We start from the raw sequence: 18,326 nt of genomic DNA, 5'->3' as shown, positions 1-18,326 counted from the left end.
CTGAGCGATGGCTGGTGTAGCCAAGGACATGACTAAGCGCTTATGTTTTTGAGTTGCTTGGGTGCCTTTGGCACTAAAAGAAATCTTGTTATATCATGCACCCTCCAACAATCTTATAGTTCCCTAGAGATTCCTCACAGATGGAGCTTGTCCCGAGAGAAGCTGTGTGAGAGGAACTTGGTTCGACTCTGCTGCTGCATGTCAGGGATGTTGGGCTGGAATGGCTGGTTCAGCTTCCTCCATATTGTGCTCATGGTAGCAGACAGGCCCTTCTCCTCTTTCAGTTCATAGCTCTGTGAGAGAGTTAAACAACATGGCATGAGATAAAATAAGGCTACAGATTTCACATTAAGGACTGACAACACAACTGCTGGATGTTTAGCGGTGAATAAAGAGTTTGATCAGAATTGAGTCAAAACACTGCTATATATGCAATGTGGTTCTCAACCTGGTGTCTTGAGCCCCCGAAAGATCTGTGAAGTATATGTAGAGTATATTTATACATGTATTTTTGTCATGATGACGATGAAAATGGCCAACAAATAACAGCTACACGCCATTCACTTGTGTCTCATTCTTTCTTGCTGCTTTTTCCTTGACAATGTCCTTGACATTCCCCTGCAAACTTCTTTTGCCAGCAACATTTCAACATTCAAAAACAAGCTAAAACATGGACTCATCTGATCACACCAAACTTTTCCACTATCTTTTGGTTAGGCCCAAAGAATTCAGCACTGGTTCTGCATAAAATTGGTGTATGGCTTTCTTTTAGTATAATAATAATAGTTTAAGGTTGCATTTCTTGATGCAGTGACGTACTGTGTTAAGTAGTAACGGCTTTCTGAAGTACTCCCGAGTACTTCTGTGTTCATATTTATTATAGTAGAATGATGGTTTTTCATGCAACGCCGTCCGAGGGCTTGAGGGTCACACACATTCAACAATGGTTTTCAGGCCCTGCCTTAAGCGGACTTATTTATGGTAGACTGTCACTCTAAATTACACTAGCCCACTACTGCTGGGATCCAGGGTTTAAATCCCCAGCATCTACATACAGACATGATTGGCTATGTCGAAGAGGATATGGCTACGCAAATGATTGGCATTCTGTCTGAGGTGCATTACTGCATTGGCCACAATAAATCTGGGGGAGCCGGACCCACCACAACCCTGACAATGATAAAGTGATGGTAAAACATGAAAATGTGAAAATGAATAAATGTATAGTGGATGATATGACACTTTCAATTGCTTTGAATGTTCTTTTCAAACTGACAGTTTTCTGAAAAATTGTGCAACTTTTATTCTATATTCTATAAAGTTTTTACAAACAGTTTTATTTTGCCCTCCGTTCTTACTTTTTTTGAATGCGTTGCAGGCATCATTTACATTTTCAGCATTTAGCAGACGCTTTTTATCCAAAGCGACTTACACAATGAGCGGAACACGATGAGCAATTGAGGGTTAAGGGCCTTGCTCAGGGACCCAACAGTGGCAACTTGGTGGTGGCGGGGCTTGAACCGGCAACCTTCTGTTTACTAGTCCAGGACCTTAACCACTGAGCTATCACTGGCCCTGGCATCAAATTCTAAATACAAAAATACAATCACATTCGTCAGCCAAAACAAATATTTTATTTAAACAGTATTTGTACAGTTCTTTTTTATTGTATTTATTCAAAATATTCCAACTTTTCTGGGGTGTGTAGATCAGACCACTGGGATGACCATGGCAAAAGCTCAATTCAATACCATTCAATTGTTTTTGATGTATTTGTACTGTCACAGCCACAGTCTTGCTGAAAGATCAAAACACACTATTATTTTTATTTGTTTATTTTTACATATTTTTATTCCCATAATAAACTGTGCATAGTAGTTTTCGTCGGCACTGATGCCATAATTTCTAACAATGTTCTCAGAGCCTTTGAATGACAAACAGTCTTTCAAACATGACAGTTTCTTTATCATGCATATCAGTTGTAAGAAGGTTACTTTCTGTAAAACATTCTTATTGTGCCAAACCAGACTTTGAGTATTTGTTTTCAAACAGCTATATTTTGTCTCGTCTGAACATGGAACTTTTAAAGTCCCAGTAATGTTTATTGAATTCCAGATGCTTTAGTTTGTATCTAAGTAACAGAAAAGACGTTTTTCCTGCACATACTTCAAACATTTTTTTGGCATAAAGGTGGCATCTTAAGAGTATATTCAGAAACTTGATGACCCTAAAATGTTGCCATCTGCTGAAATTCTTTAGGTGTGATTTCTGAATAAATGTTTTCCCCTCTAACCATCCTCCTTATTGTGTGTGGGGGCAAAACATACCTGGGTTCTCTTTTAGTCAGGTTTCCATCAGCTCTAGCTATTATAAACTTCTTAATTATTGCCGAACAATATGTACATATTCAGATATGTAGACATTTTCTTGCCAGCATTACAACAAAGCATAGGGAACACTGGGCACACAGGAGAAACTCATCCTAAACAGGATGGTAGTTTATCACCAGGCATTATACACTTACACAGCAAGGGAGTAGCCAATTCACCAAAATTATGTAACTTATGTTAACTTAAACCTATTCTCTCTCTGCTTACTGTGGGTTTTTGATGTTCTAGATTTAATTATGCACACACAACCATAATACCTTTTATAGTGAGGGGAAAGTCATATTTCTGATTACATTTAATACATAATAATATTTTCTGTGACCAAAATAAAAGCGTGTCAATTTGGTTATTTGGGCTTTGAGTATGAGGTTAGTTTTGGTTTGGTTGAGGATTTTGTCAGCATCAAAATTCAAAGGCATCAATATTCTTCATGTCCCATTTTTTATTGTCCAGCTTTTCTATCCATAAAGAATTACAGAAAGAACACACAGTCTGGACAAATCCCTAATAAATATTTCTAGTTTATTTATTTTTATATATATTAACTCTTTCTAAAGTTTTGTCCACCCCTTGTATTTACCTAATGTACATAATATTTAATAATCAATAATCAAAAGGGCATTTTGTGTTTTGTATACACTGAATAAACCCCTGGTGGCAGAACGTTTGAAATACCATGACAGGATCCCGAGAGTCAGGGTAGTTTGAACATCTACACTCAGTAAAATGAAAGCTTTGTGGAGGTGGAGAGAACCGAAATAAAATGAATTTGAGAGACTCACCTTTTTAGTGGGAACCTTGATTTTGAGAAACTCTGCCTCTCTGCTCAGCACCTGCCAGGGCGCATGCACCCGCACAAAGCCCAATCCATAGACCTTGTGCTGTGAGAGAGAAACAGAGACAAAAATTCAGTTTTAAAAATTACACACAAAAGAAAGACAAAAACATTACTATACTACTATAGTAATTTACTATATGACTATAAGTATGTGGATGTCTGTCCATAAGGTTGACCTTACGCTCTCTACTATTTTAAAAGACTTTTCATATAATTTTGAAGTGTGTCAGCTGATATTGGATGTTAGCTTGCAATCAATGTTCCAATACAATCCAAAGTTGGTTTAGTGGGCTTGATGTCAGAGCTCTGTGTGCATTACTGGGGTGTATTCACACCAAACTCTTTACCTCACTTTGTAGCTCACTTCATGCTGGAACAGGGACAGGTAAGAATACCACAAAGTTGAAGGCATATAATTATCTTTATGTACCTAAACTCCTAACCTTAATAACTAGAGGAGTATCCAGATACTTTAAGCCATATAGTGTATCATTACTGTAATAAAAAAAAATAATATAATTGGCTAGAAGGAGGACTATCCACGATTTTCCTGAACTTTGACCTTTCCCGTGATTCGTAGCTGAAGCCGGTTTTTGACTTCCGGTTACAGTGTTTACGTTCTGAACGACAGAAGTAGTGGTCATTCGTAACTGGTTTTTTTTAACAAACATGGCCAAAAACGCTAGCTGGTTGAATAGTAAGTGTAGAGCGACTGTCTATTTATGCATTTTGTTAGATGAGTGCACTGTGAACCCTTATTCCCTCCTCTCGGTGTGTTGTTGGAACGCACCCTGCTCACTCGCATGTTCTGCGTCTCTGCAAGCTGATACTCCGAACAATAAAGAAGTTTTGTTTTAGTTAAAACTGAGTCCTTTCTTAATTCCTAGCACTCGACAGTAAGGACATTTTAAGAAGCTGTGGTGACCGTGTTCTGACAGTGCTCCACCCTTCCACGCTTACAGAGTGGGTAGATGACATGAGGTTAGCTATATTGATATAAGTGAACCATTTCGTCTTTTCCGAAGCTGTAGACGGTGAGGAGCTACAGAACTATAAAAGCACAGAGGCTTACATGCGTAGGAATTGCTGAAGGTAAACATCAGGCGTGGGTAACGCTGAGGGAGAGTGGAGTAGTCAAGACGGTGGGTTACTCGTGCATTGCAGGGTAAGGGAAGCTGTGGAAGGTAGGGATGAGCCGAGGAACATTCTAACTGCTGTGAAACACTGGAAATAATAAACAATGTATCACGACTGATTTTACTTCTACAACAGTGTATACTTATATTGGTTCATGAGTGGATGTAAAGCAGGAAAGGGGAGCTGAAGAGACAGAATAAAACGCGTTGCGTTGTTTAATTTACTAAAACAATGAACTGGGAACAACAAACAGGGTATTTACACCCGTTCAGTATTCACTTGCACAAGCCGTGTCTGTCTGGGTGTCCGGATTTAAATGTTATTTGTCCAATTTCTGCAACGCTCTCTAAAATTTTGGACTATACAAAGTGAAACTGCATTATACGATATTATAAATTTTGTATTATTATTTAATTAATGAATATTATTAATATAATTCATATGATTATTATTATATTATTATGGAATGTAACGCGTAAGGCGCAGGTCACGGACAATGTTTACAAATCCGCTGGTGTTCAAAGCACGAACTTTCCAATAACAGCTTCAATTTCTTTGAGTTGTTGTGGCACCCGAGAGCGGCACACGTCGAGCCCGAGCTCATATTTGAACCATGCAGTCCTTACCAAAAGTAGTTTAATAATGTTGTAGTTAGTACTACAGCAAATCTAACGCGACCGGAAACGAAAAACCGGCAAACGGAAATAGGGAGGTGTCATGGCAGCCCCCATTGTGTTGCCAGGAAAATCGTGGATAAGGAAGGATGGGCTATAACCAATCATATTTATTTAACACTTGTGCACTTTCGTCAAAGGTTCAGCAATATCCTTTCCTTACAAACATGCTGATACTGCCCAAGGTCACTTTTATTACAAGCTCTGGAACTTTCTTCATTTATGTTTGTTTGTTTGTTTGTTTATTTGGACATTTAACATCATGTTTTGCACTCTTCGGTTACATCCACGACAGAAACAGTAGTTATTCGTTATATGAGATTCATCATTTCACAAGATTATATTGAACACAGTCATGGACAATTGTGTATCTCCAATTCCCCTCACCTGCATGTCTTTGGACTGTGAGAGGAAAACGGAGCTCCCCGAGTAAACCCACGCAGACACGGGGAGAACATGCAAACTCCACACAGAAAGGACCCGGACCGCCCCACCTGGGGATTGAACCCAGGACCTTCTTGCTGTGAGGCGACAGCGCTATCCACTTAGCCACCGTGCCGCCCCCACTGCCATTTAACTTCTTTTAGGACCAAAAGAAAAATATATGTATATGACTTTGAAAAGGGGGTGTTATTGAGGCACAAGTAGCAGAAACTTCAGTCAAAAACCCATTTATGTAGAGTTTGTCCAATTACGCATTCTTCTCACCAGGCCACCAGCATTTGCCATTCAGTGTGTTTGGACCCTATAGAGAAAAGTGTGTGCTTCCTCTGTGTGCTGGATCAACCCAGTCTTCTCACAGATTCTATTTGTTTTTTTATTTCTTTCTGCTGCTCCCATGCTTATGGGTCACCACAATCATTGCAAACCTAATTTGGCACAGTTTTTATGCCAGATGCCCTCCCTGACTTTTATCCAGGCTTGGGACCAACACTGAGAGCACACTAACAAGTATGCCTCCCAATGGCTAGTCTGTTTGCCCATCCCCTCAACAGATATAGCCAATCATGTCTGTGTAGACACATGCAGCCGATAGCACTGCTGAGACTCAAACCTCTTATCTCACTTGTGGGTTAGTGTACTTTACCACTGTACTGCCAGAGCACACCAAGTGCTTAAATTTAATTTTCTTTAAGCAAATAGATTCATAATATTTCTAGTACATTCTATATGGCTTACAGACATCTAAACTATCAAAAACTGAACAGAACCTAATAAGCAATTTAAAAATCAACCTTGCACAATAGACCAGATTTATTCATTACGAACTAACATTGTATTTCGGCCAAGCACACAGGTTTCTATTTACATGTCACAGTAGATGGCAAACAATTCTTTTTTTCATTAGGAGTTTAGTTTTTATTCAGGGTAAATACATGAGACAGGACAAAAGCAAGCTTGTTTGCTCATGATGTCTTATTGCAATATTGGGTTTTTTTTTTTTTTTTTACAATTTTACAATTCCGAGCAACTATGTCTGTATAAAACTGTAAAAGGGTGCATATTACATAACCGGGACTGGCTCCTGGGTCCCAGCTGCCGGCTCTGCCGCCTCAGCAATGCTGGGCAGTGCCTTGGTTGGGTGCGCTCTCTGTACTCCCCTGGGGATTAATTACGTTTAAAAAATATTTTGAACGTAGATCACAGTTACTAATGGAGGTAGCAGGTCAGTCGTATCCATTTATCCTCACAGAGTTGAAAACAAGTTTACAAAAACTTCACCAGCATGGCATGTTGAATCATATACTGTATGTTGGTTTTGTAACAAGTTCTTAACAGAGATGCTAATACCTTTATCTGCTTCCCCCATCGAACCATCATGAGCACTGAATAAGTGTGACATGTAGAAATAAAGAGAGGTTATAAAAACCTCTGCTCTGTGTTTTTGAACTACATTTTCTTCTTACCCCTGCACACACCCTCCACACAAAAGTCAGATAAAAATAACATGTGGATCTGAGAAGGTTAATTAGGATAAGATAATCCAATTAGCACTTCATCTCAGCAGGATAAGACAATTAGGTCGATTTTAGCCCAGGTTGAGTGGGACCCTTCGTTACAGATACCGGCTGTGGCTGACATTTATGGGGCTTCCAAAGATGCAAAATCGGAAGCAGCTCCACATGCTAGAGGGATTCCTCTCTTTGACATTTGAAAGAATAAAGCCAAAATTAAGGTCAGTCCATAAAAATATAAATAAGACAAGACCAACACACAAATATCCAATACAGAATTTAGACCTAATCAAAATATGAACAACAATAACTAGCAAACGTGATCATTTACATAGTGATACTGTTATGCTCTTCACACTCATCACATCCAGGGTGAATAATTGATACCCTACAACCCTGAGCATTTAGAAAGTGTCACAGAGCTTACACATCATTTTCAGATGACAGGTGAATAATGTTGAAGGTATGAAAGATGCTCCAGTAACAGCTGAGACACAAACATTCTTTATCCCACCCACTGTCTCGCTCTAGCACATTTACGTTTTTGGGTAGGTGATGATTAACCGATAACAGATAAATGGCTGATTTGAAATTAGAATGACTGGCCCAGGCGCCAGTTTAACTACACATCTGAAGACTGCCCTACAGTGCTAATCCAAACAGAAGAACATTTTTATGCATTTAAAGCCACAATAGGACTATAACACATTAAAATCAGAAATGGGATCTGTACCGATATCTGTATTGATCTGTTTCGCATCAACATCTGAGATACAGCTAGAAATCAGCATTTTGGTTCATCTATCGAGAGGTGGGTGGGGGCTCTGCTGGCTGGACAAAGAAGCCTGCACAGAGATGAGGAATATGACACGATACTGCACTTTGTGTGAACCCGTCTCTGACAGGGAAAAGGAAGCGGTTGGCAACTGCACATGTGCTGGAGGGGAAGTGTGTTAGGTACGGCCCTTCTTCGTCAGGGTGGGAGCAGCAGTGAAGGAACAACAACTGGGTAATTGCATACGACTAGAAAAATGAAAATGCAGAATGATGATAAAAGTTATTCTTTTATTATATTCTTTTATTATATTATTTTATTATATTTTGATGGGGTATTGTAACTGTCAGCTAATGATGATTTGTTATTAGTTAATACACATGAGCAAAATTTGCATTCCTAGTCCATTTGAGATTTTGACTGAGGAGAAAAAAGGCTACATTTACAATATTTCACAGACACTGTTATACAGTGGTCTTACTTGTACTAACTGGCACAACAAAAAATGGTTGCACAACAAAAAAATACCAATATAATGTGACTAAAGAAACTATTTGTTTTAAAGATAGCCTGCTCTTTACAAAATTGAACATGGGAGAAATACACCACGTACAAAAAGTCCGTCTATAAGCAGCAACAGCAACATGCATCACACATGAACTAATGTTTTTGGGAAGTGAAAGAAAAAGGATTACCCAGAGAAAACCTGCATGGGTTTAAATTGATTCAGTCAAGGATCTTGTCTTAATCTTTAAACAATGTACAGCACCAGGGTTCTGGGAACCCAGGTTTAAACCTCAGTTCCAGTGATTGAATTTGGCATGTTGAATTTGGCATGTTCAGCCCATCTCTACATGTGTTTTCCAGTACTCCAGTTTCTTTCAACCACTCAAAACGATACAGAAGCTAGGCTGTTTTAAAATGCCTCTAGGTGTGATGGAGTAGGTGAGTGGGTGAGTGTGTAGTGCCCTGCGATGTACTTTTTCCATTTTTATATTTCTGTTTTGTGTTTCCAGATAGCATTGGACCCACTATAAACCTTATCAGGATGAAGCAGTTACTAAAGATGAATAAATGAATGAATTAATTAATTAAAATATACAAATGAGGGAATTTACACATAATAAATAAGTGATTTTACTTTTTTAAATGATTCAAGCCCCACCATCGCCGATTGCCATTGTTGGGCCCCTGTGCAAGGCCCTTAACCCTTAATTGCTTGAACTGTATTCAGTGATAACTTTAAGTCGCTTTGGATCAAAGCGTCTGCTAAATACTGTAAATGTAAATTATAACATTTATTAAAATAGCCTAGTAGATTAGCATAATTTCAATACAGAGATAATAATTAAGTAAACACATTTAACAAATGCACATTTATGTTGACAGCATTTGTCGTACAATGACCAAAATGACGTACAATGTGACTGTACAATCCAAACAATTGAAGGTTAAGGCCTTGCTCAAGAGCCCAAATAGTGGCAAACTGACAGTGGGGCTTAAACCAGACACCTTTAGATTACTAGTTCAGTCTCATGTATGTCAAAATAAGCGACAAATTTAACCCTTTTCTCCCCCCTTAAGCAATGCAAGCAACTTTTATCCATCAAATGCTATGCAACTAGCCATCCAAAATCTTTAAAGTGCCTTATGACAAATATAAATCAGAAATGCCTGTAGTGCACCTGAATTGCTCTCTATTTCACCGCCCTTGTTATTGCATATTTGTCACACATGCACAATTTAGATCAATACAAGCATAAAAAATTAAGGCAATTCAGATATATATGGAACATGTAGCCTCCATATTTAAGCAAAACAGATTCTGTTTGTTGGTTTAATGTGTAAGAGTTCCAGCAGATACTATTCAATTAATAAAAATGCGTAAAAAGTTTTTCTATTCAGATTAGAATTTCCAAATGTGGCTATAAGCAGAGCTAGTGCAGTGGTATCTAGGGCAGTGGTAGTTTAGTGGTTAAGATGCTGGACTAGTAATCGTAAGGTTTCCGGTTCTAGGTTCACCACTACCACTGTTAGGCCCCTGAGCAAGGTCCTTAACCCTCAATTGCTCAAACTGTATTCAGTCATAATTGAAAGTTATTTGAAATTAATTTAAATTAAATTTCTGACATACAGCATTAACTGAACAACGAATTCTTTGTCCGGTTAATCACATTCCTAAAGTGGACACAGAAAAAACATGCCACCTCCTCACAGACAATGACCAGAGACAAGGTTCAAACCCTGGTCTCCAGGACCCTGGAGCTGTGCAACCCCAACGATGTTTACTGTGCCACAAAATGTAATGTAAATTCGAAGGGTTGGATTTTCTTGCCCTGAAAATTTTTGTTGTTCTTTTAACAAAACTGTTGTGATTATTCCGATTACTGTCAAACAGCCAAATAGTCTAATCTACACATAGTTCTTTGTTAACTATGGGATTAACGGTGTACATGTCAATGCTACATACTAAAATGGCTTTAAATAATACAAAATATGAACATGCAAGGCACTCGGCAAGGTGTCGCGGCAATGTACTCCAATTCAAATCTAACAGTAATTCGCTAGACGCCCACAGACAGGCACAATTGGCTGTACCTATAAGGGAGGGAACAGGTAGAAAAATTATTGCCGCAGCATAGGGCTGGGCGGTATGACCAAAAATGTAATGGCACCTGGCTAACTACTTAATCTGCACAATGCTCCATAGCGCTTTTAGCGGCGAACAATATTATATGATCTGCTGCCTTTTGAAGCCTACAACTGTTAAAATGAACAATGTTACGGTATGGCGGTATATGAAAAATCCATACTGTGTGAGGAATCAAAGATGGTATAACGAATGTACCGTCATACCGCCCAGCCCTACCGCAGCCCAACGGCAGCCTTTGCGGTCTGGCCAAGGCACCTGTTCTAGCACTGGATGATCTGGAGAGCTTAGCGTGTGATGCAGCTCTCTTCAAGACTTCATTGTGGGCAGGTGAAAAGATGCGACTGGCAACTACAAGTGTGATGGAGTAGGCGAGTAATTGGCCGGCACAGGGTGATGTTAGCGATACAAAAGACAGGGTGGAACAGCAATCTAATGTGCTAGTAGACCTTTTTAGAGTGTTCGAGATCTCGAGTTCAAATCTCAGCAGTGCCATCGCAGCAGTGCCAGTCATCCTAGAGACACTATTGGCCATGTGTGAGGGAGGGAGGGTTGGATGGGGTTTCTCCATGCTGACACTGCAATATTCAATCTGCAGGACTGAAAATGGTGCCAGTACGAGGGTGGGGGATTCACACAAAGCAAAATGTGAGTCTCCATACACAATACGGGGTAGTGTGGGAGCACAATGATGACTGGTAAAAAGACGCCTGCTGCTTTCCCTGGCCAAAATGGCTGTATGTGCAGGTGGCAGTGGAATTACAATAAGGAATTGAAAATAATTACATTAGAGACATATTTATTCATTTCATTTTTACTACATAATGATGGTCAAGGTCACAGTTGTTCTGAGCCACCTTGTCTGTTGCTATTGTCTATTGAAGGGCAGTACAGACATATTTGCTCACTCAATTATCTAAACACAATTTTTAAGTTGCCAGGTCACAGAGAAAACCCACACAGATTCATGTAAAAGTCTCACAATTAGTGCCTATGTCCAGGTCTCCAGTATCCAGTATCTGTATCTACTGCACCAACTGCAACACTGTGTGCCATAAAATAAAAATCATAGCACTTTTTTTTTTTCATTTATTTTTCTCAACCAATTTTATATTAGTCAAAAACCTTGTCAGGGTCACAGCAGGTCCGGTTTATTAGGAAACACTGGGTGCAAAGCAGGAATACCTTGGACAGAGCACTAATCAATCCCAGGGCTTCGGCAATCTTCCTCTAAGACAAAGCCAATCAGCGAATAGCATGGCTGAGATTCAAAACCGGACTAATGTAAAAGACTGCTGCACCACCTGAGCGCCTAAATCATTAAATTAAAAAAATCTAAGTTACACATTTTTATATAAGGCATGTTTTTTTTTTTAATTGACAACTTGATCAATCAGCTAACTGCCTTATTTACAGTAACTAAGCATGATTATCTCCAATCAAGTTACACATTTGCCATATATACACCGATCAGCCATGACAATAAAACCACCTCATTATTTCTACACTCACTGTCCATTTTATCAGCTCCACTTACCATATAGAAGCACTTTGTAGTTCTACAATTACTGACTGTAGTCCATCTGTTTCTCTACATACTTTTTAGCCTGCTTTCACCCTGTTCTTTAGTGGTCAGGACCCCCACAGGACCACCACAGAGCAGGTATTATTTGGGTGGTGGATCATTCTCAGCACTGCAGTGACACTGACATGGTGGTGGTGTGTTAGTGTGTGTTGTGCTGGTATGAGTGGATAAGACACAGCAGCGCTGCTGGAGTTTTTAAATACAGTGTCCAATCACTGTCCACTCTATTAGACATTCCTACCTAGTTGGTCCACCTTGTAGATGTAAAGTCAGAGACGATCGCTCATCTATTGCTGCTGTTTGACTTGGTCATCTTCTAGACCTTCATCAGTGGTCACAGGACGCTACCCATGGGGTGCTGTTGGCTGATAATTTTTGGTTGGTGGACTATTCTCAGTCCAGCAGTGACAGTGAGGTGTTTAAAAACTCCAGCAGCATTGCTGTGTTTTATCCAATCATACCAGCACAACACACACTAACACACCACCACCATGTCAGTGTCACTGCAGTGCTGAGAATGATCCACCACCTAAATAATACCTGTTCTGTAGTGGTCCTGGGAGAGTCCTGACCATTGAAGAACAGCATGAAAGGGGGCTAACAATGCATGCAGAGAAACAGATGGACTACAGTCAGTAATTGTAGAACTACAAAGTGCTTCTATATGGTAAGTGGAGCTGATAACATGAACAGTGAGTGTAGAAACAAGGAGCTGGTTTTAATGTTATGGCTGATCAGTGTATGATGCCATATCAATGCAGCACTTTAGGCAATATCAGCCCTGCTTTTTACACATAGTATCTAATCAGGACAGTCCTACATTGTTTTTGATGAGCCCACATTTCCCCAAATCCGTTAGGCTAAAAAGCTATTCAACTGTTCTCCTTTGTGCTTAATACAATAGCAGCAAACACGTTCACATGGTGTGGGATGAGCCACAAGAATATGGTGTGAATATGGAAAGTGCCATACGAAAGGGTCTGTCAATTTAAATGTACTGTACATACATACATACATACATACATGTACTCTCTACGGCTGTTTAAAAAAGGTGGAGGATTTAATATATAATATAATATTACTATGATATTATTTTTTTTTTAATCAAGATTCCAGGATCTGGAAATATTCTGAAAAACTGGGAGCAATAGAGCCAGAAACACCCTAGACAGACTACCAAGCCAGTGCAGACCAACTCTCACTTCCACATTCACTCACAACCAGGTGCAACTTAGAGCAACAATCCACCATCCGCATGTAGTGGAAGTAAACCAGAATACCCAAACGAAACACTGAAGAACACAAACAAAACAAGGCAAACCGTATTTTTACTCAAATTCACTCAAGAAAGAAGCCAAAAGAAATTGGATCAATTTCATTTGCAGTGGGAGCCAAGTTCCAGAAATCAGTGCAGCATTATAAATGAGCCTGATCAGCATGATTAGGAAAATATAATAAAGCTCTCATGCTTAATGGACACAAGAACATAATTGGTTCATGTTTCCTGATCTTTTTAATTACATTTTTTAATTATATATTGTTTATTTTAAATGAATAATTGAAACAGGGTAGCAAGATGGGTAGCACTGTCACCTCACAGTTCTTTCTGTGTGGAGTTTGCATATTTTCCCCTTGTTAGCGTAGTATTTTTCTGGGAGCTCCCACAGTCCATAGTGTAAGTTAGATTAATTGGAAATACAACATGTGTAACCTGTAACTATTTGTCCTGTCATGAATGTAACCAAGGTGTAAAACATTACGTTAAAATCCTAAAAAACAAACAATAGATTACATTGTATGTGTGCATATAAACCAATCAGCCATAACATTAAAACCACCTCATTGTTTCTACACTCACTGTCCATTTTATCAGCTCCACTTACCATATAGAAGCACTTCGTAGTTCTACAATTACTGACTGTAGTCCATCTGTTTCTTTACATATTTTTTAGCCTGCTTTCACCCTGTTCTTCAATGGTCAGGACCCCCACAGGACCACCACAGAGCAGGTATTATTTAGGTGGTGGATCATTCTCAGCACTGCAGTGACACTGACATGGTGGTGGTGTGTTAGTGTGTGTTGTGCTGGTATGAGTGGATAAGACACAGCAGCGCTGCTGGAGTTTTTAAACACCTCACTGTCACTGCTGGACTGAGAATAGTCCACCAACCAAAAACATCCAGCCAACAGCGCCCTGTGGGCAGCGTCCTGTGACCAGTGATGAAGGTCTAGAGGATGACCAACTCAAACACGACTTTACATTTACAAGGTGGACCAACTAGGTAAGAGTGTCTAATAGTGGACAGTGAGTGGACACAGTATTTAAAAAACTCCAGCAGCGCTGCTGTGGCTTATCTGCTCATACCAGCACAACACACACTGACAAACCATCACCATGTCAGTATCACTGCAGTGCTGAGAATGATCCACCATCTAAATAATACCTACTCTGTGGTGGTCTTGAGAGAGTCCTGACCATTAAAGAACAGCATGAAAGGGGGCTAACAAAGCATGCAGAGAAACAGATGGACTACAGTCAGTAATTGTAGAACTACAAAGTGCTTCTATATGGTAAGTGGAGCTGATAAAATGGACAGTGAGTGTAGAAACAAGGAGGTGGTTTTAATGTTATGGCTGATCAGTATATGTACTTTACATAGTTTGAGGTATTTCTGATACCATCATCAGTTTAAGCCATGTTGTGCCAAAAACACACACGAAGAGCCCTGTAAATGATCAATAACACGTAAACTAGAATCAATAATAATACTCCCAAACAGGTTAATTATTTAATAATGGATTTAATCTATGGGGACAGGTGACTGCCTTGTTAAAACTGCTTCTATGCTAAGCAGTTATTTGTGAAAACCTGGCACAATTCCTGGCACAATCTGAATCTTTTCCAAAAAGAGTTGCCCAAAAGCAGCACCCACGCACTGAGATTTCAGTGTGAAACACACACACATACCCCTTAACACATTGGATTTTGCAGAGCAGTATTTTAAAAGAGCCAACATTATTCAGTTTTTAGAACCGATAGATGTTGTTTGAACAATACAGCCTTGAGAAAACTGCAATAAATTCAGAATAAAATATCAATTCCATGACAGGTGTCTGAAAACAGAAGCAAAACTCCAACTCCAACTCAGGATTGAAAGCTACTGAAAGCATTTAATTAAACTACCTTACTATTTAAATTCCTTAACAAACCTTTAAAACAACCTACAACCAGAATCGTACATGTTAAAATCTCTGATTGAAAAGCACATAAAGCAAAGTAACATTTCACAGTACAGTTTGTCTCCATAACAGAAAAAGTCAACAGAAACAGTCGCATTACTCAGGAGAGTTGAGGTGTGATGCAGCATGTTAACCTTCACCCACCTCACTGTCACGTTCTATGTGCAGTCCTGCTTCCCTCAGGTGTGTCTCAAACTCGTCGCGGATTCTTATCTTATCACATTCTGCCGGATCGGTCGGCCCCATGTCCACAATCACCTCTGCATTGTCGTCCTTTACCCCTTCCACATCTTTACTCCCCGTTCGAGGGAAGCTGCCGTTGGAAATGACCGAAAGTCTGTGGTGTCCTGGAGAGTCCTGAACGGTTGAAGTTACCTGATACACCAATACATAGTCCACTTTTCTCTTGCCATCAGCAAAATAAAGCCCTTTGCCGGGTTCGTATCCCATGTTGTCCATGAAATTGTTGACCACCTGAAAAGACAGGACAGTGTAATGAGCAGGAGCACTTGTGCCCGTCCTGGCTTCTATGAGCGCATATCAAATTCACATCAGAGAAAAGGTTGGGGGGGTGGAGATGATAGGCATGCATGTAGGTCAGTCTATTGCAATTCCAAATTTGGCTGCTCTCAATATGCTCAAATGTGGCACGATAGACATGAGATAGACTTTCACTGAGTTCTTATTCATGGCACCTGTGTTACATTTTACTCACATCTCAATTTAATCTAACTATCCTATATACAAGAATCGTGGGCCTGTCATTTATTTTGCACCCTTTATTGTCTTGCACTGTTTTGCAGTGTAAGTTACCTATAAAGAAGTGCAGTTTACACTGTCGTATCTTTGTATACACCCATGTATACGGTAATGACAAATGTCATATATGTTGCATTGTTGACACCCTCCAGCTGTAAGTTTCTTTAATATTTAAAAGTAAACAACCAGTCCCAGTTTCTAAAATACCTGCTGTCCAAAAAATTGACCTAATCTTAATTCCTGATGATTTTCTAGAGGAAATCTCTGAACACAATGGCGAGTGCTAAGCATACGCTAGATTTTATATATGATACCTACACAACTGTAAACTGAAGATTTTTCCCCCCCAATTTGCAATTGAGCTATAAATCTTATAGTAGTACTATAATATGTCACTATAGTAGTGTATTCCTAGCCTTTTTTTAAAAATACACTATATAGCCAAACATATTTGGGCACCTGACCATAAGCTTGGTATGGGGACATCCCATTACAAAAACATTCAGTGTTAAAATAGAGTAATTGCAATGCGATCATCTATTACAACAGCCACTCTTCTGAAAAGGCTTCTCACAAGACTTTGAAGTATGTCTGTGGGTATTTGTACCCATTCAGTCAAAAGAGCATTTGTATGGCTGTGCACTGATTCTGGTCAAGAAAGCCCCAATGTTCCAGTTCATTCATTAATGTCTTTATAGACCTTGCTTTGTGCACAGGGGCACAGTCATGCTGGAACCTTCTCTGCTGTTGCTGCAAAGTTAAAAGAATTATTATTATTAATTTATTAATTTATTATTATAAAATTATTAAGAATTTTAGTTTGTTCGTAATCGCTGAATTGTTGCTAGATGTTATACTACAAAATGACATGGCAAATATATTGTTTATTCCTATACCTGTTCATAAGGGTTTTCCAAGAAAAATTGGGTTTATACTTGTGAAATTTATGCTAGATTTTATGCTACAAAACATGCATAACAACTTTTAATTAAAAGAAAAAACAAACATACAGTTTAGCAGTGTGTAGTGTAAAAGCTTTTACTGGAGAAGGTTTTCCCATTTAAATAAAAAAAAAACCATTTTCATGGTTTAGGGCTTAAATTTTAGCCTCAATACTGAATTTTTACCCTAAACATCAGCATTACTTACACATCTTAAAATCAAATTCAAAACAAGTTAAAGAATAGGGCGGTTGGGTGACCAGGATGAAGCGGTTGACGAAAATGAAATTAAGCAGGGTAAAAAAAAATAATAATAATAATAATTTTTTTTAAACAGTAGTGAATCAGCTTAAAATAACTGACAAAAAATAATAACCCACTTACATGTATGACTGACATTTTTGACATTATTCAAGTCAAACAAATTAACATTATTTGTGTAAATGTACAAAAGTATTTTACAAATGAATAACAAAACTTACACATTTGCACATTTAAAATCTCTGGCTACATTTAAATATATATATGTATAGTATAGTTTTTTTTAACAATTTATACTTCTTCATTCTAAAATACCAATTCATATTGTTATCATTTTTTTGTAATATTACAAAACAAATCTTGCAAAAAGAAGCGGAACACAATTTGTTCAGTTTAATGCTTCCTACATATTCAAAAATTCCTGATAAAACAAAAATAAAAACCTTCTGTCTGGAGAGGGTTTGTACCCAAAAACAAAGATTAAGCTATTTGTAGCTGACATGCTTGAAGGTAAATTTGTGTAAAGTTGAACATGTTTCCCCTTTAAAAAATAGCAAAATGTGTCCTACCCTTATTCAAGATCAATATTAAATAAATAAAACCCACATTTAGATAAATTCTAAAAGTATAACGTGTCATCATAGACTGGTCTAATTAAAATATCAATGGTTTCTTTCATGATTTTCTAGTTTTTTATAGTTTAGTGAACTATAAAAGGTTTAGCTCTGCTACAATTAACACAATCTTGTTGTACTTCTATTTTGTAGAAACAAGCTAACAATTATGGGCCTTCAAGTCCAAATTCTAATGAAGTAAATATTGGCACAAATGTGGCCAAACTTTCATTTAAAATAGATTTACTTAACATTTAAAAATAAAAAAAAAACCTGCTCCAATTTCTAATGTATGAAACATCATTTTCAACTTCTATTTTTATTTTTATTCAGAATTATATGAAAATATAAGGGAAAATAATAAGAAAGAAGCTATTTAAGAGAAAAAAATATGGGTAAGGTAAAATAAAGGTGACTTTACAAATGAAGCCTCCTTGATTTACGTTAAAGGGTGTTACACAATTCCTCAGGCAAAATAAGAGACAATTCAGCATATTTTTATTTAA

The 18,326-nt window shown here is 38.3% G+C and overlaps 1 protein-coding gene across 1 annotated transcript in view; it reads right to left on the bottom strand.

Moving 5' to 3' along the window:
• The window catches only part of ano2b (anoctamin 2b), a 94,208-nt gene that overhangs the window by 62,658 nt on the left and 13,224 nt on the right, over positions 1–18,326 (bottom strand). Inside the window, exons 5-7 of the mRNA XM_063006510.1 lie at positions 15,390–15,719; positions 3,173–3,271; positions 139–293 (exon numbers count right to left, since the gene is read on the bottom strand). Coding sequence (XP_062862580.1) covers positions 139–293; positions 3,173–3,271; positions 15,390–15,719 — 584 coding nt within the window. The remainder of the gene's footprint in view (positions 1–138; positions 294–3,172; positions 3,272–15,389; positions 15,720–18,326) is intronic.

The sequence above is a fragment of the Trichomycterus rosablanca genome, chromosome 1, assembly GCF_030014385.1.
Source record: "Trichomycterus rosablanca isolate fTriRos1 chromosome 1, fTriRos1.hap1, whole genome shotgun sequence".
NCBI lineage: Eukaryota > Metazoa > Chordata > Actinopteri > Siluriformes > Trichomycteridae > Trichomycterus > Trichomycterus rosablanca.
Note: the sequence above shows the minus strand (reverse complement) of the source record. Positions and strands in the feature narration are given on the sequence as shown.